This window comes from Hirundo rustica, chromosome 3 (assembly GCF_015227805.2).
Source record: "Hirundo rustica isolate bHirRus1 chromosome 3, bHirRus1.pri.v3, whole genome shotgun sequence".
Taxonomy (NCBI): Eukaryota; Metazoa; Chordata; class Aves; order Passeriformes; family Hirundinidae; genus Hirundo; species Hirundo rustica.
In genome coordinates this window covers 102,353,771-102,380,114 of record NC_053452.1, presented here as the reverse complement: position 1 = coordinate 102,380,114, position 26,344 = coordinate 102,353,771, and the positions used below count along the sequence as shown (strand labels likewise).

General features: G+C 36.4%; 1 protein-coding gene across 2 annotated transcripts in view; it reads left to right on the top strand.

Annotated features, from left to right (window-relative positions):
• Window positions 1–24,820, top strand: part of NOL10 (nucleolar protein 10) — a 48,568-nt gene extending 23,748 nt beyond the window's left edge. For both annotated transcript variants that reach the window (XM_040059873.1, XM_040059874.2), the window contains exons 14-21: window positions 11,991–12,117; window positions 12,297–12,376; window positions 12,560–12,658; window positions 13,262–13,351; window positions 15,067–15,240; window positions 15,627–15,874; window positions 21,059–21,161; window positions 24,415–24,820. In XM_040059873.1, the coding sequence (XP_039915807.1) occupies window positions 11,991–12,117; window positions 12,297–12,376; window positions 12,560–12,658; window positions 13,262–13,351; window positions 15,067–15,240; window positions 15,627–15,874; window positions 21,059–21,161; window positions 24,415–24,534 (1,041 nt within the window). In that variant the 3' untranslated portion in view covers window positions 24,535–24,820. The remainder of the gene's footprint in view (window positions 1–11,990; window positions 12,118–12,296; window positions 12,377–12,559; window positions 12,659–13,261; window positions 13,352–15,066; window positions 15,241–15,626; window positions 15,875–21,058; window positions 21,162–24,414) is intronic.
• The last annotated feature ends 1,524 nt before the right edge of the window (window positions 24,821–26,344 follow it).

The window sequence follows — 26,344 nt, the reverse complement described above, 5'->3', positions numbered from 1 at the left end:
ACCTGCTTCTTGCCAGCTGGCTTCCTGGTACATCACTTTGATGTGTGCCTTGGGAAGGTTGAAATGAAAGTTGTGTGTGCCTTGGGATAGTTTTTAGACTACTGACTCAGAAACTTAAATTGATTCAATAGTGCAACCAGGTCCTGGCCAAAGAAGCAAAGAGAGGCAGAAGTTCCACTGACACATGGTGGTCCACTGGCTTGGGATCTAAGATGAGTCAGATTCTCTTTATGTTTAATTGAGGCAGTCATGTTCCATGACATGCAACGTTCTCTTTGCAGGTTGTACAGAAAACCCCCTACATGTCAGCTCCTGGGTGCTCTGGGTGGAGAGCAAGGGGCATAGGTGTTAGTGTGAGTGTTTACTTCTGCTTACACAAACATGTCTGATCTTAGCACAGATGTTGCGAATCAGTCCTGTCTCATTTATGGGACTTGGAACTTTGGGCTGCACAAACATACTGAAACTGAAACTTGCTGTATTCATTAGGCTGTTAAAAGAAGAGAGCAATTAAGCATGTAATTAATTGAGTGTAATATTCTGTGTTCTGGATTTTTTTTACTTTCCTGCACTCTTGGCAGAACACTCCCTGTTGAGGCTAGAAGCAATGTACTCTTGGTGTAGTGAAGATATTAAGCTCTTAAAAAAAATAAATCCTGGAGCGTCTCTGGCTTCTTTTCAGGTGGTTTTGGAAAATAATTTGATATCTTAGCACTCTCTTAGTTCAGGGCTGTTGGAGTTATAAACTGGAAATGTTTCAAGAGCAAGTATTTCTTGCCTACACAATGATTCAGTTTCTCCAAGAGTATAAGGGTTCTGGTTTCTAATACAATATCTACTTTAGACATGTGGCTGTCCTTATTGCTAGAAATATCATGAATTTTTTCCTTTTAAAATAGTTTTAGGAAACCTGAGAAAAATTAGTTTTTTCCATAGTGGTTAACCCTGAAATAACATAATGACTGATTAAGGCAACAAATCCTATTAGGTTACATGTTTTCATTTAATGCTCTGGATATTTGGTGAAACAAATCTCTAGAGGGAACTCATACTGAAGGAAATAAAAGCAAAAGCAGTTTTTTAATACCTTAGTTTGTGCCCTTTATTTATTTCTGGATATTTGTTTGGAGTAGTGTAGAATGTAAATTGGGGATGAATATGCTTTGATCATAGGTGTCGAGATGAGCTGTTTCTAAATGGCTGAGTTGACCAAAGTTGTGTTCATTTCACTCGCAGACAGCAAAAGCATTTGTCTGAAATAGGTAGGTATTTTCTGTCAGTCTGTGACAGGGTGCTCTCGCTAGTTCTGTACAGGATGTTATGACCATCAGATACCTGTCTTTACAGTCTGTCATTTTTCACTTTAAAAGGTGTGGGAGGTTTCTCCTGTGTTATGCTCTCCACACTTAGCTCTGTGATCCCGGCCTTTCACAACAGCTTTATCACTCTGAGACTTATATTCTTACACCTTTGGGATCTGCCGATTGTCTTTCTTTCTCTTCTAAGTCTTTATATGATAGGAGTACAAACCTACCTGTCCACACCTTGTATTTCATGCCTTTAGGGCCAGTGTTCTGTATAGTCAGCTGTCATTCAAATGGTTTGTGGGTGCTGTTAGAGTTACAGTGAGACCTTCTGTACAGATTTTTGGCTTGTGCAGAAAAAGCTATGAATCAAATGATGCAATTCTTATTATATATTTGTTTGGCATTTTGACACTAATAAAACAGATTAGCAGTAGACTGCAAGGTTTTGATTTCTTTCAGAATGTTTTCATGTCTTCTGATTGGCAGTATTAGGTCATTCTACGTAAGTGCTGCCTTAAATGTTGTCTTGAAGATTATGATGAGGCTGTGTTTTTTAGGAGACGGTTGTTCATCTTGTTCAATACAGCCCTTCCCTAGCACATTTTTGGTAAAGTGGCAAGCAACTGTGAAATTGACTTATGGTAAGAGATTTCTTCTATCCTGAAACAATAAATAATGTAGAAAAACATTTCATAGTCTGGGAAAAAATATTGCAAAATAAAATGGTAGTTGTGACGTAGAATGGAAAATTTTGGTCTTGATCAAAACTGTGAAATGACTAAAGATGGGTTGTTATGAAGTAATGTATTACGTTTGAGCTTTGGGGGTGCCAAGTGTCAGAAGAAGAAAGTTTCCATTAATAAAAAGATACTTGAGTGCATCTTTGGCCTTTAACCTAATTCTGAGTTTTGATATATCAATCTTGCAAAATTGTGTTTTCCATCCAGAACAGTCTAATCCTCTACACAAAAAAATTTGTCTGGTGAATGTTACATTACCTATCTCACAGTATTTACAAACATAGGAAAAAAGCTGTTTATCTCCACAAGCAGAAATGTGAGCTTCCTACTTTTAACCTAAACACTTTCAAACTGAAAAATAGCACACTGGGCCTATTCCCAACAAAGGATATCCTCCATTTCCCATGTGCTGGCTGAGAGACACAGTACCACTTACCACATGTATATAGAAGGGAAACACCAGTGTGTGATAATCGGGAAACAATTTCTGATCTTCCTGTAAAACTTGTTTTAGATGTTTTCTAGTGCTGATGTTGTACTACATGATCTTGACATCATGTCTAGATTATGGAGGTGTATGAACCCTGTTTAGTGCTGTTGTGGCTGTTAGTGTACTAGGCAGCACTTCAGTATTTTTTGAACAGACAGCAGCACGCTGACTGTAGAGTCATAGCTGTAGTTTATGTCAAACCCTTCACAGAGCACAGGAGAAAACTCTTAAAAGCAGGAGTTGTATGGAATTATACCAGGTGATTGCTCTGACCACTGAAGGATCATATGCTTTTTAGTGTTGTGACTGTTTCTCAAGCAGTTAACGGTAATGGATCTCCTACTCTTGAGTTCTTATTTTAAGAAACATGTTTTCAGGGGGGAGTGTGCTCCCTTTTTTTTAAACCTTGAGTATATGAAAGATATTTTTTGTTTCTTAACTTGCACTTGTTTTTTGCTTTGGGCCATCTATTCTTCACTTGATTTCTGAAAATCTAGAAATGCAGTTGCCTAGCTTCAGTCAGTGAAGAGAGAGGCTGTCACAGATAATAAAAATGTGTAATTGCTGAAAGGAAGTTTTGTACTGTCTATCAGCATGTAATAAGAACTAGAGTGTTTTAGCTTTTGTATCAGAAAAGCCAAAGCATGTGAGAATTTTCTCCATGTAATAATTTCAACTGAGTCTATTTCAGTACATGTGAAAGTACAGGGTAATGGTATTGTCATCTTCTGTGTTGCACTCAGAATTGAAACGTTTTGTGAGTTATGACTATTTTATGCAGAAATAGTAAAAGTTATGAAGATCTGAGATTTCTATCACAGAAAACCTTAGAAGTAAATAAAACTATCATGTGTGTGAAAGCTTTTGAATATTTATTTGAAAGCTGCTTTCTACTTAAAATTATTTCCTGAGTTACACAAAATTTCTTTAGCATTACGCTCTGCAACAAAGTTTATTTATGCTGAGCTTATCTTCATTAGCTGTCTAGAGGAGCTGCACATTCCCAACAGGTAGTTGCTTTTCCTTCCCTTTGTGTTGTCTGGCAGTACTTGCATAAACTTACAGAGAAGTCTTCCCAGTTTTGCAAAAAGCAATTAAGCTGCAGTGGTAGAGAGTTATTAGAAACTCACACATTCCTAGATTTCCAGTGCTTTGTCAGTCATATAAGGTAGACAAAGAGCTGGATTTGCCATTACCTTTACATCTGTAGCATTCCTCAAATTTCCCTAAAATACGGGTCATTCTCCAATATGTTTTGTTTTAATGACTGTAAAGATACTTATCCTGTAACATTCCTTGGCATATGGTGTGTACTGTAAGGACTCTGTTGTTCCCAGCCCCTTAAAAGTACAAGAGGCAAGATCTTCCACAGTGTGACAGTTGAGGAATTTTCCTATCCCATCAGGAGACATTGAGAAGGGGATGTGCTGGGACTTGGCATTTCTATCTTCTTTTTGGTGCTTCTTGTTAATTTAGATTGCCATCAGGGGCTATTGCATACGTACTAAAATCAGTGCATGTATTACTCTCATCTGTGCTAGTGGAAGTTTTGCCCTTTGATGGCCTACGCCCTTAGTAGTGCAAGAAGTGCCGTTATGTTTTGAGAAACAGATTTGTGAACAGTTGGAAATGTTGGAACAGTTAGAAGCTATGTAGAAGTTCTTTCCTTGTTTAAAAGGAAGGCCAAGACAGTTAGGAATTTTCCCACTTACCATTGCCATGTCTGCCTGTCCTGCGGTCACAATTGTAAATGCAAGGGAAGAACCCTTGTGAGGAATTCCTTGTGATGAATTTATTCTTTCTAATGTATCCTGATGGGGTGGAGTCTTATGTTAGACTGTGTAAACCGTGAAGGTGGTGTCATTTGTGATGGAGATTGTGCTGGTTCAGTGGCACGGAGTCCCTGAACAGTAAATTGACTTCATGAAGGTTCTAATGAGTACCAGAACCTATGCAGAGGAATTGGTAAGAACATTTAGCCAAATGTGGTAGGGAATGGAAGGTGTGGACAGCCAAAGTAAAATGTGGTTCCTGACTTACTGTCAGCAAAGCATTTGATCAGCTGATCATACCTTATCTGCACCTTTTTTTGTCTTTCATGGATAAAGAAAGCCATCTCCTAAGTAAATCAAACCTGTGAAGTCCCAGCTGATCTTACTGTACAGTATTAAGACAATTTACCTAGTTGCCTCTCTTTTTTCCAGCAGGAATGCTATAGAAGCTTATGTGTTAAAATAATGACAGACTTTTGGTAACTTTTGAATTATTTCCAGCTGATTTTTTTGGGAAGGTGCTTGATGCAGGTCATGGTTGTAACACATGCTTTGAGGAGCCACTCTCCTTTTATCTTTTGAGCTTCATTTGGTTAGTTGACTTAACATGAAAGTAGTGTGTTTTTGTACTTCAAGTTTTAATATATCTTTCTGACTTCACATTGTCTCAATATTTAAAGCCTGTAGGGAGTCTGATAAATAGCAGATCTGTAGCAATACTGATGAGTGTTTTATGTATGTCAGAACATGATAAGGACATTGGTGGAAGCATCAGACTCCATTCTTAATGCCATGTTAGTCACAGATAACTTAAGAAGACCCTTTTTAGCTCTGTCTTGTGAGGAAAAGAGCTATTCTGGTAATCTTATTTACAATTTTAAGGATTCGCTTTATTTGCTTGAGGGTGTTTTTTCCCAGCATCATGAACAACTGGACCATTGTCCCCTTCAAAAGATGGTGGCTTCACCAAGAACACTCACAGTGAGAGCAGGCCTGTGACTGGTTAACTGACTTCAGTACTTGTCAGATCAGGGAATATGAGATTTCAAAAAAAACAAAAACAAACAAACAAAAAAACCACCACAACAACAAAACCCCTAACCACCACTATAAAGCCAAATTGCTTAGAATTAGAAAAAGAAGTACTTACTATCTGATAACTACCAGGGCGGAAAGATGTAGTATCTCATTCCTAGAAGATTCATGCAAGTTCCTGCAGCAGTTTTTGTTTAACACTGGGAAGATCTGAAAAGCAGTGTTTCCTTTAACATGCTCTCTAAGGAGTAAAACCTCCAAATAGTTGATTTGGCAGCTTCCATAGCATAGTGAAAGGTAGGAAAACCAACTATTCAACCTCCCTGATTAATGAATGTGCCAAAAATGTCTGGATGTGCTGGAGTTAGGATGAGAGAAAAAGCCAATTCATTGTATAGTTCAGTGAAATTTATGAGTGTGTGGGCTTAAAAACAACTGCAGTGCTGCTTTCAGTATTATGCCAAAAAGGGAGAATGTGCTATTTAGTCTCTCTTGGTCATGTCTGCACTCCACTAAGCGACTTGATGTCTTTAAAAGCACCAAATCTATACCATGGGATGCAGGGTGAACGAAAGCATGAAATTATGAAGAATCTATGGGAGATTTGTTTGGCGTTTATTCCCCAAACCAATTTAATTTAGGGAATCAAAGAATTTTATTCAGTCCATTAAGTAGAATTATGAGATTAACAGGGCATAATTAGAGTTGATTGTAGAGCATTCATAGGAAGAATGAAGATTACAAAAGAATGGCGGAATCCAAATTGACCAATTGTTTGGAGCACATTGGTTGCTACGGGAGACGCTGTATATGGAAACGTAGTACACAGAAACATAACAAGATAATGTGATCCCGAGGCTCCTTCCTAACACGAGCTGATCTCTTGGACTGGCTGTGATTGAGGGCCAAAAGCACAGTAACAAGAACAGAGAGCTGCAGCTTTTCACATCTACAAGCTAGAAATAATCCATCTGGGTTTTTAGAGTTACCAATTGCAATTGATTCAATGTTAACAAGGTGCAGCGAGGTATTCTTTCTTCTCTTGACTTTTCAATGCATCTCAATGGAAACTTTTCAAAGTTATTACATATTGAGATCTCTCTAATTCCTAAAATTAGAGAACAAAACATTGAAAACAATACTCTTAAAATGAATAGTAATTAATATTTCATGTAATTACATTAATTAAACTTGGCTATACAATTAGGGAGCTAATTATGTTTAAAATGCAATGGCTTATTTCAATCACTGCCCACACCCTGGGGATCATAATTTTTTTTTTTTTACCTCCCTCATAAGATCTTCTGTAATAGCTTTTTCCTGTTAAATGGTGTGATTGAAACTGAGAATATGCATGCATAGATGTGCATTTGCTTTCTCCAGGAATTATATCCTGTTAAAGGTTTTAAATGCTTTATATTGTGCCATTTCATTAAAAAACAAACAAAATTAAGATTTTTAATATTATTATATGTCTTCTCCAAAGCATTATTTTTGTTTCCTATAGGTAAATATGTATGTGAAGTCATTGAGTCATATATATAAAATATATTTAGTTTCAAGAAATGATAGTCTAAAAAATAATCTCTCTTTGTTGAAGTGCTTTAAGTTTTATTTTTGCTTTAGCTTTTTAATGGTGATGGAGAACTGAAGGAGCTGGCTTGCTTTGTGAAGTCAACTCCCATCTTATCACAAGCACTCAGATTGTATAATGTTTTCCTTTAATAGTTCAGATTTCATCTGAAAATTAGTTGTTAGTTGTTCCCCATTATCTCCACTTAAAAGGCTGGTAAGAGTTACACTCCTCTGATGCCTAGCTCAGCTCTAGTTTGCAGTGTCTCTGTGATGTATTTATTCTTGTGCAAGCATTGCTGTTTCAGAAATCCTCCTTGCTGCCTTTCGTAGTCCTTGCTACAGTTTGCATTCACATATACTGGAGTTGTACAAAATGTCTCCACCAACTCATTAATAATTTTACACAATACACTGTATCTAGAGATCTGTTGAAGACCTTCCAATATATGCTATTTTTGTTGTAATCACCATTCAAATAATATGGCAGTGAATTATTTAGTCAGTACATTTTTGCTACTTAGTAATGGTCTTAATCAAAATGCATAAGAAGGTACTACAACACATAGATTTTTGACAGAAGGTTTTACTTCTAAAATACAAAAGCATGGTGATAGCATGTATTTTCATGCCTTTTTGTTACTAACTACATCACTATGGTGTGGCATGATGCACCCTTACAGTTAATTTTTGTGAAACTGAAATTTTTGTGAATCTGCCTGCTCCTGTCTCATGCAGCCACATCGAATAATGCCTCTGCTTTCCAAAGCCTCTGGAACTGTGCAGTTGAATGATGTCCACATACATTTAGCTGGTCTTCTAGAGGGAATTCGGACTTTCCAAATTATACTAAATAACCTTCAAATCCAATTAATGCTGTCTGTGAATGTTTTGCATATATTTGATTGCTAAAATAAACCAGTGAAGATTGGGAGGGTTGAGTCTTACTATATTTTGACACCTTGTTTATTGCTGAAGAGTTTATCACTGCCTTGTTTGAAATCTTCCAGGAACTTACTGTTTAGCATCCAGAAAAACAGATTTTGGAACCTGTTTTTACTCTCTGAGAAGAAAAGAGCATCTGTTCAGTCACTCCTGTAGAACTGGTCTCAGAAACCTTCAAACAGATACTTAACAATACTCATCTGGATGTGCATTCATAATAGTTTAATTTAAATCTCTTGACATCTGATTGTGGAAGCTTCTGCACATCCTGGGCTTCTTTGAAGATGTTGAACATGTTTAATACTAGTTAGGATTAGGGCAGGTTTTTTTGACTGTAAGGGCTCTGCAGAGCTGGCTGTCAAACTGTTGAGTGGTGTTTAAAAGTGTACAAGTGCTGTGTGGTGAAGATAAGGAATGTCTGTTCTGTGCTAGGAATAATACCTATGCTGTCCTAGGGTTCATTAATTTTAGGAGAATTAAAGACCAATGACAGCATGATATTTTCTACAGAAGTGCTCAGGAATTAGGCATGGCCATAAGAACATTGCTATATCATATGAGACTTGCGGTGCCACAAGACTATGAAGTCAAACATCTTGTAGAATAGAGTACAAAGAACTGTGATTTTTGAAGTTATTTTATAATATTTAAAAAAATATTTTTCTGTGAACATTTTTCTCTTCTATTTCTTGGACAGTTTGGTCTCAGACTTGTTTCCTCTGCTCAGTTGCATGCTAGACCACTCATCATATTTTGTGTTCTCTATGTGTAAAGTCAAGAAATATTCTAATGTGTATAAGAAAAATTTGATATTAGGTAGCACAGTACTAATATTTATTAAGTCCACGTTTTTACTTCCTGTGGCTTGGAATAAGATGAAGGGTGGTGGTGAGGTGTCTGCATTAGCATCGTGGTGGTAAGTTTTGCTGTGGGGAGGAGGGGACTGGTGTGAGCCATCTGTCACTCTGCCTTGCAGTGTGGTGGTGGGACGCCGAGGGACAGCTATGCTCGGTCACCTCATGGGTGCTGTTCCCAGCCGGGGAAGGAGGAGGGGAGCAGGGCATGGAGCACCCCCTCACTCCCTGCCAGCTGGCCCCACTGGTGGGTGAGGCTCCTCTGTTGATGGGCAAAAACATTTTGAAAGCAATCTTACTGACTTGCAGTAGCAATTGGCAGAAATTGTCTCAAGAAGTGATTATCCTACAGAAAGCAGAATAATAATGAAAACAGCAAAAAATGTCGGGTTGATCGCTGTTGGTGCTTATGTCTGGTTTTCCTGTGCAAAAAATAATTTGGATAAAAGCTGAGCATAGATATGCACTCATTTAATAATGATTTTCGCATTGGATGTGTGCAACCTTTCTGAACCTTGCAGAGAAACCTGTTTGGTATATCATGAATATTGTAAAAATTATATCTGTCACTTAAGTTGTAAATGTTACACACGTTGTAACATTTTCGTATTTGTGCTGTGAATTTCAGTGGGTTTTTCTCTGTGAGGTGTGGTAGATTAATACCTTTCCACTCTAAATTGGCAAGTATATTAATTGGCCTACACAAACTCCGCAGCTTTGTTTTGTTGTGGTGGCTTTGACAGGGACTGCAGGCCAGGCTGAGGTGGTTCCAGTGCTGGATGACAGCAGCTCCAAGGGGTCCCACTTGTGTTGCACTGTGGCTACTGTATGGAAAGTCATGAACTGGGAAGACAGGCTGTTTTCATTTCTCCCACCTGTCCCTGGAGGCCCAGTGCAGACCAACGCTGTCAACTGTTGCTTTTGTACCTGGGCACAGGAATGGTGGAGCCTTGGAGCCTGGCATTCTGGAGTGCTTTTAGCATCATCCTGGGATGGCTGTTGTTTGACAGTAGAGCATTACATTCTGCAGGTAAAAAATGGAGTAGCGGTTAAATTCTGTGAAAGATTACCATTGCAAAAGGAAGGCATTTCTTGTTTATGTTCTTGTCATTGTGGCTGATACTGTTTGCCTTTTCTGTTCTTGAATTTCTTCCTAAGCTTTAAAAAAATGTTTCATTTTGATGCACGAAGCAGAGCTCCTAAGGTGTTCTAGAATAGGTAGGCAAGTGGTTTCAGTGGGGTGAGAGAAGGGGAAATAAGGTAATAAAACATACAGGGACATCTCTGTAGGGTTTTCCTTTCTGTCAGTTAACATATGAAATTTGAATAATGGTTGGACTTTCTATTTTTTCCTGGTATTCTGCCACTGCTTTTTTCCATTAATTATCTCATTTCCCCCACTTTGTTTTCTGTGATCTGATCATCCAACTCACTCCACAGACTATTGTGAATAATCAGGCTTTTTTGCTTTATGTTTCATGGCACAGATTACACCCCCTGAAAGGTTTTACTCTCAGTATCATGTTTTGAATATAAGAAAGAACGTTGTCCTTAAATTTTATTGTAAGAGAAGTTTTGTTTAGTTAGTAAGCAGTTTGGGAGGGTTTTTTTTAATAAGGACAAACTGCTTCATCTAAAACAAAACTATAGGTAACTTAAGGTTCTTCCACACCAGTCATGCTTTGATGGTCTGGTAATGAGGCACAGAAAACTGATTTCTTAGGTGGCACGAAGCCATTTAATAGATCTAGACTGCTTTCGTTCTAATATAAAAGCTTGGCATTTAAATAAGTGGGTTTGGGAGAAATAAAATAAAAAATTAAGATCTAGATGGAGACAAGATGGAGACAAGATGAGGACAAAAGCTTCTGGAATGTTGGCAAGAAGTCAATCTGAATGTTATATATGCCATGTATTCCTGGAGCAAACATGGGGATTTTGGTTAATTAAGTAGGTAAAATGATTCTTGTTAGTGACATTTTGGGTATTTCCTTGGAAACTCTTGGTAATTGGAATGACATGTGCAGCATGGTATAAAAAAGTGCACTTTTTCATTTGGCATGCAGTGGTTCTCAGCTAGGCCTGAAATCTTAGGAAGATAAATCATATTTAATATAGAGACAACAGTGGGCTAGAATAAAATACTATTCTCTGGAGTGTTACAGGCAAGAATATGTTAGAATATTGTGGTCTAGAGCACAGTCTTACAGGTTGTTTTGTGTGGAGTTGTCTTCAAAAAAAGACATCAATTAAAAGAAATACACTTTTTAAATGAACAGCATTACCTCATACTGTTAACACACAATCACATTAAAACAAACTGTGTATATGTTAAATAAATAAAATCACTTCTAGTTGTTTCCATTATTGAATAGGATCTGAAAATGTTGTTGTATCACAAGCATTCCTGTGGTTGACTGCAGAGGTTTTAATGTGAATTTTTACTAAACAAATCAGAAACCTCATTAAAAGTCCCACTATAGGATTTAACTGGTCACTTAACATTCTAAAACGTCAGCTGATTTACACTAGAGAGACAAATGCAGTGTTAGATTTTTCCATGCAGCTAACTCACCTACTAAAATAAGACTGCTGGAACAACTGAAAGTGGCTGCATGAGTCAAGATGGAAAGGAATTCCAATCAGAACTGCAGGAGGGAAAAGTAAAGGGAGCTAATTTTTAACTTGGGAAATTGGACGAAGATTATATGGAAAAATACATTGATAGTGCTGCCTAATATTGTGCAAACAAATCCTTTGCCTTATCATGAAAATATGCAAGTATTTTTAATATTTCATATTATCTGTTCATACAGTCTGGTTCATCCCTGAATAAAACACATGAAATATATCTGTGGTGGTATAATTAAGATAAATAGGGCAGAGTAGGATTTGACATGATTGCATAGTGAATCTAACAAGTTTAGGATCTAGCAGCACTTTACAAATAAGTTGCTATCTAATGCCATTGGTTTGTAATTTCTTCTATAATGTTTGGCTCTAAGCTTTTAATAAATTAATCAGACTGAGACCACTTGAAACAGTTAAACTTGAAACCACCAGACTGGCTGGTCTCAAATGACCTAAATTAAAACAACACTTACATAATCTATCGCACTCCTTGTTGGTAATGCAAGCAATAGGTTTAATTGTGTTCTCTCTAAGTGCTGTGGGATTAATTTGTTGTTCCATTACACAGCACAGTAGCCAAGAGCCTAACTGTAGGCTTTTTGTGTAAGAAAACGCAATGTTATAACTTTCCATAATATCCACAGGTTTTAGGACCTGCCCCAAAATGGTGTTCCTTCTTGGACAACTTGACTGAAGAACTGGAAGAGAATCCAGAAAGCACTGTTTATGATGATTACAAATTTGTTACCAGAAAAGACCTTGAAAATTTAGGTAAAACAATTGTATTTGCTTTTTGGCTGACATCCCTGTTCAGTTTTTGAACATTTACGCATCTGATTTTTGTAAACAAACAAGTATTTGTTTCTCTTAAGGAAGTGAGCTGGCTGGCTTGGAATAGAAGTTCTTTATATATGAAAGCTCTTTGAAATTCTCTGGAACTTTTTTCCTAGGCCTTGCTCATCTAATTGGGTCATCATTGCTCAGGGCATATATGCATGGCTTCTTCATGGACATAAGACTTTATCATAAGGTAAACAAGGCTGAATCTTGTCAATTTTTATTCTTAACAGTAAAATATATGTGCTGAGGGTTTTCTTTGTCTTTTTGTGGGTTTTTTTGTTTGTTTGTTTTGGCTGGGATTTTTTCTGTTCAGATAATGAACTGTGTCCTGTATTAATGGTATTTTCTTTTTACTTCTCTTGCTTTTTCAAAGGCAAAAATGATGGCCAACCCCTTTGCCTATGAAGAATATAGAAGAGAGAAAATAAGGCAGAAGATAGAAGAAACACGTGCACAGAGAGTTCAACTGAAGGTAAATCCTAGAAACAAATAGTATGCTTTGGCGAAAACTGTTCATAAAGAGTAATATATTCCTAGGTGTATCTTAGAGATGTGGTGACTTAGGATTTGATTCTGTGTATCATTGGACACACAAAGTAATTTATAGAACTTCTTGAATGGAAACATAAAATTCCCATACATGTGATTTTGAAAGGCTGATACCAAACTAAAAGAGCAGCTCTCATCTCATTTGGCCCTTAAGCAGATAATCCACTGGTAAAACTTTGCATTTTCTACTTCTATCATTAAATTACTGAAGCCATTGAAACATGGTACTCTGGAAAGAGATACATGAAAATTGTATTGTGTTTATTATAACTAGTAACTTTCTAGATTGGATCTGTTCAACATAAAAGGAGAAAGAGTTGCTTTTGAAGTTCTAAAGCTGATGCATTTGAAGTTAAAAATAATATACAAGTTCTTAAATCTTCTCTAAGTGCAGTTGCTCCACTAGTACCGAGAGATATTTGGAACCAGTCAAGGAGTTTTTTTGCAATAGTTGTAAGAATGTAAAGCATATAGGTTGCCATGTGTAAAAGGCTAATTTATTGATTAATTGCTTTCCTCCTTTTAGAAACTTCCAAAAGTTAATAAAGAACTCGCACTCAAACTGATTGAAGAAGAAGGAGAAGAGCAACAGTTTAGTAAAAAAAGAAAACAAAAGGTGAGCTCTTGTTTTGGTGAATTCTCTAGCTGGAAGCATAGAACTAGCAATGCTTACAGGATTTTTTTGTTGTTGTTTTTGTTGCTGTTTGGCCAAACATATTCAAAATACCATTGTTTCTTATAAATAACTTTTTCTGGTAGGTGGCTTTAAGATGGATTTGAGTGTAGCTGCAGCACAAAAAAGACCATGTAGTAACCTGAAGCTAAAAATGATTAAATACTCACTGTGAAGATAATAGGGGTGTCATAGCACTCCAAAAGTTGGGTAATGCAGCCTCAATACCACAGCTGTTGAGAGAAGACCTGTTGTTTGCATTTGGTTTCGGTTTTTTGGTGGTGACTATGACAGGATAGATGTTACCTATAAAATTCAAGGATACAATTGCCTTTTTTTATGTATGCAGTTAAATATATTATATAGAATAGCCAAAATGGTTTGCTTTTATGCAACAGGAGTTCTGGATGCTAAAAGTAATCCGTTTCTCTGCTAAGAGAAGTTTTAATTGAAGAAACGGTTAATGTTTACTATCTAATGGGAGGGGAGGCTTTTTATTGGTAGCACTTCATGGGTGCTCATTCTCACAGGACTATAGCATTCACAAAAGGCAGACAGTAGCTGCATGTAATAAATACTGAAATCTCGTGTGTTAGTGTGTGTTAGTAGGAAGGATGAACTACTAAAAAGGTGGTGGTGAAACTTATATGCAAACTTAAGCAAATGGTACAATGAAAATGAGCGTTCAGTAGATGATGACCGATTTGTCTTGGAGTATGTAGAGATTGTGTTATTAAGTGGACTAAACGAAGTGTATATAAAAATGTACATTCAGGTTATTTTTCTGAAACAGTATTAGAGTCCTATGACAAGCAATTTATTTTAGGCTTTGGGATTCAATTTTTGACTGTGGTTGAAATTTACTCTTTATTTTGTGTTTGAAATTTACTCTTCCTGTTTTCTGTATCCTTAGTTCCACCATCCTTTTCTTCAGTAGCAATGAAAACCTAATGCAGTGGTGGGATTAATATGCTGGTATAAGTTGAGCAATGTTAAAATATAAACATTTTCTAATAAAAAGCTATATATACAATGATTTTAAAATGACAATAACTGGTCTTCTCATAAGATGAATTAGTAGCTTGAACTGTTCTGAATTCACCAGTAGCATAATTTACCCTGAGTTCATTTTACTTTGGCATGAAGTAAACTGCCTTTTCCATTCTGTATGTGAAAGTAGTGAAGAAAAAGTGTTATAATATGTATAATAACATTTCCTCTTAAGTATTTACAGCAAAATAATAGTAGCATTGCGTAAAGACATGTACCCTTATAATTTGTTTTACATGTTGTAGACTCATCCCCATCAGGCAGTATATTTGCCTTGGAGGTGTTGCTGATTAGTCAGTAGATATCAACGTGTCTCCAGACTAGCTGGCTGAATGTATGAGAAAAAAGTGTTTGAAAATATTAGTAATTGTGTATTTTAAGTGTCTGTACTGTGCATTAAAACAGCTCTTGCTTACAGGTAGCTTAAAACAGTCTTTGTAAAAGTACAATAAGCATAAATCTTGATTTTTATTTGACCTGGAAGGATAAGGCAGCTGGCATTCCATATGCTGGTTATTAATTTTGTTTAATTAAGAAAAAGTGTTACTTATTTTGTTAATGTCTGTTTCAGAATTGTCTAACTTGCTCATGCTTTGCTTCTGTTCCAGAATCTGCCCAGCCTTCTCAAAGATGATCGTTTTAAGGTCATGTTTGAGAATCCAGATTTCCAGGTGGATGAGCAGAGTGAAGAATTTAGGCTACTTAACCCACTTGTTTCCAAAATAAGTGAGAAAAGAAAGAGGAAGCTAAAGATCTTAGAAGAACTGGAAGCACAAGGACAGGTAAAATATTTTTAATTTGGATTAAGAAAACTCCATGGACTTTTTTTTTCCTCTGTTTCAAGCTTTCAGACTTTTCACCCCAGAAAGATGGAGGCAATGCAAGAATGTCTTATCAGCTACAATAATTAAGTGAAATTTATAATTTTAATCTAGTTTTTAGATGTAATATTTTCTTTGCAAAAATATAGATTTGAAAAACAATAAATATGTGGATGGTAACAACTTTGTAATGTATTTCAGCTACATTTGCTATTACTGCTTTTGTTCAAAAATTGTAGTTATTTTCAGCTGTATCTATGTAAAAGCTGTCACGTACTCGAATTGCAGGAATGATTTGGAAAGAAAATTAGTTGATGATTTCTTACTTATACCATTTTTGTCTGCAGGAAGAGGAGGAAGAACCAGAAGGAAAAGCAAGTGATGCAGAAAGTTCTGAGAGTTCAGATGATGAAAAAGGCTGGGTTGAAGAGGTCAGGAAACAGCGCAAGCTTTTACGCCAAGAGGAAAAACTAAAGCGGCAGGAAAGGCTCAAGGAGGATCAGCAAACATTACTAAAACCTCAGTTTTTTGAGATTAAAGAAGGAGAAGAATTCAGAAGCTTCAAAGACTCTGCCAAAAAACAAAAATTAATGAAGTAAGACTAATGTTCCTATTTTAATAGGTGGGGGTGGATGGTTCTCAAGTATTTCCCTACATCCCCCATGATGTTTTGGCTTGGAAGCGCTTGCTAGTAAAGCTACATTTGGTGATCCAAGGGTATAACTTAAAGTGACATAGTTGTTGAAAGCTTTGTTTTATAGGTAAACAAATACACTATTTGAAGTAGGACAGTGACACAATACAAATGAAACAAGTAAGATATTACTGAGTCAGATTGGGGGATCCATTACTCAGTGTTGGTGAAGTGCTGTTCTCGCAGGTAACAGTGATGTCTTCTCAGACTGGTTATATTTCTCCACCAGTGTCAGTGTGAAGTTAACAGACTGGGTGTTTTTCATCTGACTATCTAAAAGAATTTAGAATGTTATGTGTATAGTTCCTGTTTTGGGAGTAGGATCAATATGGGTCAACATGGTAAAAGAAAAAAGCGTTTTGTCTGGGTGTTTTTATGGCATCTAGAAATTTTCAAAATTTACACAGTTCTTATGTCAGGACTTACTATTTCTGTTTTTCTTTTTGCAATTCAAAATACCAGGCTAGGAGGGTGTTTGTTAAGTGTAGTTTTTTTAGTTTGGTTTGGATTTTTCATTTCCTTAAATTGATTATCTGAAATAATGAGTATGTGGATAAGCATGTCAAACTAGGGGAAGAGCACATTAAATTAAAGGGCATGGCTTTGAGGTGTGCAATGGCTGCAAATCTCATTGATATAGGTTTTTTTCAGAGGTGAGTTGAGCCCTCCAGAAGATGAGATTTAATGGTGTTTTATTGTTTGGAGCACAGACACTCATTAAACCTTTCAAGAGAGTGGCTTAAAGTTCTTGCAGCACAGCTGGTGCAGAACAGAATTTTGACTAATATTGGAAATGGGTTATTTGGCTAGATGGATCTCATAATAAACATTTTGGTTTTATTTAGAATGAAATTATACACTCAAAGAAAAGAAAGTGAATAATATAATGGAACTGTTTCTTTATGTCACTAATGACTCCTCTACAATCTAGTTGTTTTATGATGGAAATTTTCAGGAGACACATAAAGAAGTACTTGATAAAAATTCAACCTTTTAACTAGAATGATCATGTGAAATGGATTTTTAAGTTTTACTAAGACAGTGTTCCTATGGTAGTCAGATGGTCTATGATTTCCATGTTGTACCTGTAAGACCTGTTTTCCTTAGCTGTTTTTTATCAGCAATTAATTTCACACAGGGATTTTTCTTTGTTCTTTTTATTGAATATACCCAGTTATTCTAAACTTTTAATTTCCTTAGATATTTCCATTAATTTTCTTCTGATTATTTTTCTTTTTTCCTATGTTCCAGAAGATGAAGCAACTTTTTAATTTTATCAGTTTTTCTTCTTTGTCAGGAGAAAATCTACTCTGGATACTCTGACAAAGTATTATAGGTCAAAAAATACCTTTTTTTACATTGTGATTAGGTTTATAGTCATATTAGCTGTAACTTGGAAGGAGCGTGAAACGCTGGTCAAATGACACTGTGTTCTCAGTGCAAGTGAAATACCACGTTAAAAGGCTGTAAACCTACTCATATACTGTTTGTTAAAAGATTGCAGCCTACTCATATACTGTTCTTTTGCACAAATTCAGCTGCCAAGTTCTAAAGCAAATTCTCAAGGACACTCAATTTGAAGCATAAAGATTTCATTTTGTTCAAACGTAGAAGGCTTAATTGTGAACAAGTGTGGAAATTCAAGTAAATAAGCCAAGACAGTTGTAAGGAAGAGAAACATTTAGAAAAAAATAATGCAGGGTGACATGAGACAAAGTAAATGCTTTCATCTGGATTTAAGGGAAAAAAATAATTTCTTCACCCCAGGAAAAGCAAAAGCAAATACCACAGACCTGTCCTGTAGATGAAGGAATATCTGTGATGGCATAAACCATCAGAAGGCTTTTAACAGACTGTAAAGAAAGGATAATCTGTCTTAAGATTTGCTGCTAATAGTTACCGTCTCTGGTAGATCCACTGATAGAACATCATGTAAAATGTAAAAAAAAAAGGAGAGAAATTTGAGGACAGAAAAGGATGACCAGAAAATCAATGTGATTGCATCACTTCCTTTGTCTTCTGAGTTGCTTAATCTTTGTCTAAGCAATTAGCTCTATACTCACTGATCCCCTCTGTGTTCATCCAAGCATTGTTCTCAGTATGGAGTTTGGCATTCCTCAAATTCTTAGAAGAAATTTAAAAATCAATAGCTGATATCTGTCTCATATAATGCATACCTGATATGATTTTGTAGTAATAATGATTTAGCCTGTGTTGTAAGCTAACTTGTTTAGTTAGTACATTTTTACATATTAGAATTTTATGAAGAAAATAAATATATTTTGTGGTAGCCTTATTCAGTGATAAGTAGTCTGCGTAAAAGTAATTAATTCAAGTTGCATACTGAAAATCGGAAAGACTGTAGTGGCATGTACAATCTGGTGAGACTGGCATGCTTGTCTTTGATTTGATATATCCAAATTACGGAATGATGGTCTGTGACCAATATAATTAAGTACCTTAATACCTTCACTATGTATTTAATGGTTAGATGTTCTTTTTTTCTCTAATCATATAATGTTCTACCTGAGGAAACAGTTTATGACTTATATAAAACTGGGTGTTTCTTTTGACATGTTCCTGACTCAGCGCAGCTCCAAGCCCAGCTTTTAAAGCAGTGGTGTGTACTATAAATTTCTTCCTAGACCAACAGTCTACACATTTTCTCTGTGCAAGAAGGCTACAGATTTTACTCATGGTTCTATAAAACACCTTTTCTCAAATCCATCTATGTTTAATTTTCCCCATTTGTACTCTTATGCTTGCACAGCAAACCTACCAGTCCTTGCTTTCTTTCCCTACAACCTAAGTTTCCTACCTAGTAACTTGAAAGGAAACCATAAAAGGAAAGGATTTTTATCTGTGTGCTAAGAGTTCTCTTGATTTACTTGATGTCCGTTAAAGAGTATGTTACTAAACTTAAAATGTGTCAAAATCAAAAATAATAGTAGTCACATTTTATAAAAAGTATGACAGTTAATGTATGTGTCTTCAGAAGTGGCAAAGAAAGCCAACAAAAGTATAGTTGATATTCCTTAGTATTGCCAAAGAGGTATTCCTGTTTTACAGCAGGAAAAGTCCTGAAAATATTACTTCTATAATGAGGAAAAAAAAATGCATGGGTAATTTTTTGTTTGGTTTTTACATTAGAGCAGGGGAATTTGCTTTTCATAATGCTGTGAATGTATCCCTTGAATTAATTTGTTGAGGAAGAGGTAAAAAAACCCAACCAAAACAAAAAACCCAGGTGTTTGTGTATCAGTATGTACAATTCATTATCACTTGAGGTATACACTTTTTCAGATAAAGAGCCATACCTATGTTTTTTCAGTAAGATTACAACCCCCACGGCATGTTGCTAGTATCTACTCATTTTAATTTTTCTCCTGACTGAAGCAGTGTCTAGGCAGTCATGCTAAATAATTGTTGGGCAGTAGCCATATTTCTCCAGTTCACTTTCAAAGGGGAGAAAAATGGGACTTCACTTGAATGTAGAAATCCCACTACACTGTTGGCGACTGATCTTCTGCCACAGTTAGCTCTAAGGCTTAGCTTGTCTTTCCGATTCGCACAGATGGAACAAGTTTTTACATGTACTCAAAGAAAAATATACTACAGAAAAAAGTACAAAGTACCTAGTCATGAGAATTTAAGTAGTTCTTGACAGTAATTTTTCAATGTTAATCTGAAAAGTCTTTGTTACATAAAATGGCTCATTAACCAAAATTCAGTGGACTTCAGAGACTTCATGCATGGGCCACAGCCACGAGTTCTTCACACACAGTAAATGCCATTGACTTTGCTGGCTGATATATATATATATATATATATATATATATATATATATATATATATATATATATATATAAAATATTTATTTTTATGATTATTTATTTTCCACTATTAAAAAAAAAATCTCTTGGCCCTCTTCAGAGAGAGCTAATGAGGCACTAATAGCATCTCATATTGCAGAAACTAATTTTATTTACAGTTAGCAGAATGTTTTCTAAGCACATAAGGAGTGAACTTAGTGGTACAAGCCATGTGATTCTCAGAGGGTGCTACTTAACTCCTAGGACTCACATTGTAGGAGAAGGATGTGCCATGTTAGGACTCAGAGGTGCCTTTAGGGAGGCTGGCTGAAGCCAGCACTGTCCCTGCCTGCCTGCCTCCCCCCTGAGCTAGCGGCTATGTGGCAACAAGGTGTTTCTCCACTTCTCAGCTGTTCCAGTTTACAGCCCACCTTAACTGCAGTCAGCAACCATGATATTAAATACCAGCTCACAACCTGGAGCAGCTGGGGCATGTCCATGTGTCTTACTTTTGCTGGGCATTAACTTCCAGTGGAAGAGAGCTGTTAGTGTTAGTTTTGACCCCACCACCTACCTGCTTCTCCACAAAAATGCTGGAGGTGCCTGAGGGAGAGGCTCTACACCAGCTTGCTTACAGAAACTCAGTGATAAGCACTGTGCTTGAAGGCATGTGCTTCCGTGGAGCTCCTGTCTGGGCCCAGGATCTGTCTTTAGCACATTCTCTTGTTTATATTGTTCTTTTATTCAGAAAGCTACTTCCACTGTTGCGGGCACAGTGTCCAAACAGGTATTTGTGCTTGGATTAAGTAGTGAAGCGATTAGTTTGGAGATTAATTCATTCCATTGTATAGTCAACTTACTTCCTTCCCTCAAAAGTGTTTCCAATTTAGAAATTATAAGATTTCAAGAAAATTGAATATATCTAGCCTTATTTTTTTTATTTGTTCACTTTAATATCACCAACTTTTTCACACTTTTCATAGACAACCACAGCAATAGAAGGGTGTGGTTTCTTTCTCAACTAGAGTCATGTTACTATTTTAGCAGCAAAAACAATGGACTTTACATAAATTTTAAAAGTGTCTCTACTGAAAGCAGTATCTGGTTGGAATGATTTGAATTTGTCTTACCTTTTGTTTCCTGAATGTTTATTTTTTTAGTTACAACATTTCAGCATTTCAGAGAAATTTAAATAAGTTTTGACTGCTTTATCAACTTTTATTACAGTAAAAAGATGGCAAAAATAGGGACTAATGTTAGTTTTTCTCTGCAGGAAAACTCTTGAAGATCGTTTAAAGCTTGAAGAAAAACTTGGCACACTCAATGTGTCTGATACCACAGTAGGCAGCAAACAGGCAACATTCAAATTAAAGAAGGTAAGATAGATATATATATATATATATATATATATATATATTTTAAGATAATGCACAAGTAGCTTTAGTTTTTGCATGAAAGAACAGGAACTTAAAACCGTCAAGCAAATGTCCCTCTTTATTTCTTTATAAGCTGCCAACTCTTCAGGTTCTTGCCAAGAGAATGAAAGCCTCCGGTAGTACTCTGTGTTTATCCCATATAACTCAGGCCTAACATTCATAAAATCTTATGTTCCGGTGGAAAATAATGGCTTGCATCTTTTAATAGTTTATTTGCAGAGGTGCCACCAGAAGCTTGTGGCCTTGCCTGACTACAGTGCCAGCACTGATCAGGTCCCAGGCTGCAGGTCCAAATGCAATTTAGGGTGCTGCAATTCAGGCTTTCTGTTGGTTTAGTATGTTGAGAGGTCTCAGCATGATAGAAGCGGAGCTCCAAACCACCTTTGTAATTGACCTTATGTAACACAGGTCACAGGAGTAAGCTCTGATCCTATACTGGTTGTCAAATTCCATATGGAATGTGCATAGTTGACTGCTGCCTATTTACTTTTCCCAAAGGTTTTGATTTTCTATTCTAAACAATTTTGTAGATTGCATTTTATAGGTGATTGCTTTATAGTGCGGGGACAGTTAAATAAATGCCTGTGTGCATTTGCTACTGCTGCAGTACACTTAGGGATTTTTTTTTACTAGAAAATGGCTTTAGAACTGGAGAGAGGATTCAGCTTAAAAGTTTAAGATTCATATGAATTGATACTTGACCTGACAAAGTTTATTTTGGTTAAAATTGTTTTTCCTCAGTTTGCCATACACATTTCTCCTTACCACTGGTCAAATACTGTTCTCACTGGTAAAACACTGTCACAAAAATGGCTAAGTAATTATTTAATTGTCACATTGGATATGCCTGAAGGAAAAAAAACCCAACAGATTTATTGACAGTTTCTACCTTCCTTATTTTACTTATTGTTATCTGTTTGCAGATGTCCTTTTTCATCTTGATTTTTGATTCCTTGAAGCCACAAGGTTTCTTGCAATTGGTGGTGCACACTAACATGTCACCTTTTACTGACAAAGATTTAGGAGCAAGGTAGACAGACCTTGCAGGAAGACAGACACAGCAGTGGTTCAGAGTGCCAATTTTACTTGATTCCATCAGATAAGATACAGTTTTGAGGGTTTTATTTAATTATAGTGCATCTAACATTTATGGATTTTCTTTTCCTGACTATTTACTGATATTGGTTTATTGAAATACGTATGCTGTAGTCATCTGCATTAAAACGATTTTTTAAAATCCAATTTAAAGAAAAATAATGCATCTGCATTGGAGATATTTTCTCCTATCAAGAGAACAACAAAGTAAGACAAGTCTTCTCTCAAATAAACAGACTCTGTATATCTTCTGACATCCTAAGGAATGAAGCAGGGAGAGCTAGGAGGAAGTCATGCTATGCAGTCTTGGCATCCTCCTTTTCAGATGATGAAGAGTTGGAGTTGACAAGCAAGGAAGGGGATTTTAGTGTCACTTGAAATGTCAGCCTCCACTTTGTGATGCCCTTTCCTCAAGAGGAAAGATTTAATAGGGGAGAGAATTGTCCTTCCACAGGGTTGATGTCACTTCAACTCCCAAGTCAGTGGAACTGAGGCTGAACTTGGCTCCTGCAGGTGTGGTATGTTGGCAGCCTCCTGATGCCCAGCTACCACTGACAGATCCAGTGCTGAATCTGTTTCTCATGGACATTTCACATTTTCATTTTCAGGGAATTTGAATATGGCTCCTACAGTGTGGCAGCTTGTTTTTCAATTTCAAACTGCTTTATCATAGCAAATAGATCTAACAAAATAGCAGGATTTCGGAAATACCAAAGCACTTATACTACTAGGACAGTATGGAAGACATTTAAAACCCCAAACCTTAAAATTTCTAATGAAGATAAAGGTCATTCAGGTTCAGTACAGTATGAGTAGCTGTCAACATGAACTTAAGTAAGATTCATCAAGACTCTTTCAGAATAGATCTGGAGACAATCTACCTGTATTTTTAAACAGTGGGTTTCTTGTTGCTCTACTTGCATTGAAAATTGAAATTCATGAATTTCATCAAAGTGTAAAGACCAGTAGCTTTTTCTGCCTTGATACCAGTATGGGCTGATTACTAGATTTGGTAAATTGGTTTGTATCTCACCTCAGCCAAAATGCTGTCCATGCAAGCAAACCTCTAGATCAGCTTAAACGGTGTGTGAATGGGAGTCTGGGGTAGACGAACTGAAATGAATGCTGTTGGTTGCAGAATGACAGGCAGTGGGGAAGCAGGTGCATCCACAGTGGTAGTGCAGTTATCCTGGGCTGCTTGAAATTACTCAAATTGCTGGAGTACTTTTTGACATGGACAGTTGCCTGAGCCTGGCTAGTTCAAGTCTGCTAGTTACAGTTTATGCTTAGTTTAAAGAGTTTTAGTCTTCCAATGAAAATAGTAGTTTGTGGCTGTAAGAGCCATTTCATGTACGTGGTACATCAAAACATCTTCCAGCATGTTTTTGATTAAGAGAAGAAACATAATAGAGAATGTGCCACAGGAGCAGAGATTTAGAATTATTTTAATGTAGAAAGTCCTTCTAGAATTGGATACAGCATATCAACCACTTGCAAGAACTCCTATGAACACATTTTAGGAAACATGTATGCTTCAGCAAATTTAACTACTTGTTCTGTCTTTTTAAAATTAAATTGTGCAGTATTAAGCCAGACAGATTTCAAGAAGCATTTGGACAATACTCTTGGGCACGTAGTGTGATTTTGGCCAGGGAGACTCCTGTAGGGCCAGGGTTTGGATTCAGTGATACCTATAGGTCCCTTCAACTCAGCTTATTCTACTCTGTGGTTAAACTTGAAAACACTAGTTCGACAAAGTAGATACTAAGTAGCCACAAATTAGGATCAATGTTCTTAAGGGTATTTAAACATAAATTCTGGAGTGTATTGTTAAGCATTGGTTTTTATCCGAAATACATTATTCACTGTTTTTTTAACATCTTTATGTTAAACATTTGCTCTGAAAGACTTGGAATGATAATGCCTAAGGATATCTAGAATTAACAGTTACAGTCTGACACAAAATAGCATGGGGCAACTAATGGTAACATTTCCAAATTTACTTAATGGAATTCTGACTTGATATATTGATACTGGGACAGTGAGGTGATGTGTAAATTTATAGGAACCTGAGTCGATTTTTGTTTTAATATTCTAGTCGGAGCAGCAAAGGAAACAGCAGGAAGCTGAGAAACAACATCGTCAAGAGAGGAAAACTCTTCGGCGCTCTGCCAGTCATCTCAAGAGCAGACGTGGAAGAGGACGACTATTTCATTGATTTATGGGGTTTTTTAAAGAAACTTTTTACCTCATTTTTTCATTTGAAAAGGGGCTTTTTCAAATTGGGACACAGTACCAGTGGATTTGTATTTGGATTCATTGGTGAACACAAAATCAGGACTTCCTAAACCTTGTGTTAATTATTGAAAAGTTTATGAAAGTTAAAGTACTGACCAAAGGACACTATGAATATGGTCCATTGTGAACTGTATTTGTTCAGAAATGACCAGAAACTGGTTATTGTGTAACCCTGGATGTTTTCTATATAAGAATTTATGAATACAGCGAGGCTGCCTGTCTTTTATTTAACTTAAGAGCTGTGAGTTTCAGTTTCTGAAATCTTTGTGAATGATTAGATAAAACATCAAGGGTAAGTTATTTTGTCTAAAAGCTTATCTTTACAAGGGCACAACATTTTTTTCTGGTTCTTGAAGGATGGCACAATCGTATTTTTCACAAACTGACTTTGGCTTTATATTCTTCGGTTGCCTTTAGTAGCAAATGGTACAAATGGTTGTCAGGAGGACAACTGAGAACACCTAATTTGGGTTCCTCTGAGTCATTTTTTAAGGAAACTTCTCTTTCCACACCAGTGCACAAAGGTGAAGCTCAGAAGGGTAGTTCTATTAGCTTAGATTTTGTAAATACAAAACCTTATCCTGATGTTTCTGTTTTGGAAAGCCAGCCATGACTTGATCAACATAGATCAAGTGGTATATGTTCATATAACAAGCACTTTAAGGCCATGCCAGTAGTCTCCTAGGCTTCAAAAAAAGAGTTTAGTTAAATAAGTTAAAAAAAACCTCTTGAACCTAAGTAGGTCACTATTTAGCAAATAAATTAATTTTTACCTTTGATCCTAAAGGAACCTTTTTATTGCTTTTTAAAAGCCTTTATAAATTGCCTTGAACTTTGGATCCAGCAAGAATCAATGAATCTCCCTGTCACTGTAAATCATTTTAAGAGACTCATAGGTTCTTAAGTATTTTGTTTTATAAACCAGAGAGGTATTAATCTGATGAGGTCTCTTGGACAGTATTTTTAGAATCTTTGCAATTACTTTAGTAAAAGCCTTGGTTTCTCATAGCTTGATATTTTTTGGTTTTGTTGTTAGATGATAGAAAAATTAGCCACATGGGTATTTTTTTTCTCCTTGACTTAATTTTACCTGCTCTAATTCCTTCCTGCTTTAATTATATTGCTTCTTTTAGTTTTAAAAGGCCATCTTACCTGATATTTTTATCTTCAAACACTTGCATTTTAGTCATCACCTCTGCCCTTGCATTCAACTAAAGGATGACTCTCTCAATACCTAGGTTTTTACCTCTAGCTGTCTAATTTCTGTATTGTCCATAAGCTTCTCATGCTTTTTATTTAGCACAGAACTATTCAGTACTCCAATGTCTGTCTCACTTGTGTTTTAAAACACCATTATTACTTCTCCTTAGGCATTGAGAAAATGTGAATGCAGTTGTGGTTGCATTGGGGTATGTCCCTCTTGTTGGAGTCTTGTCTTTTGACATTCAAGACTTTGAAATCCAAATGCAGTGACAAACTTTGTACTAGTGCAACACCTTTCCCCTGGAGCATTATGTTATCCCTTAGAAACTATCTGTATGCAATGTGGAAAGGTTAACAGTGGAAACTGGCCTCCATCATGGTTGATGCAGAGAGAGTTGGGGACTGAGTGGACTGGCATTGTAAGAGCAGGAATTTGGCAGAGTTTGCTCCTTCTCATGGTGGGCCTACATTCCATTATATTTGATCTAGAGCTGCATTTATGGTTGAAGGCACCTGTATTTCAGCAA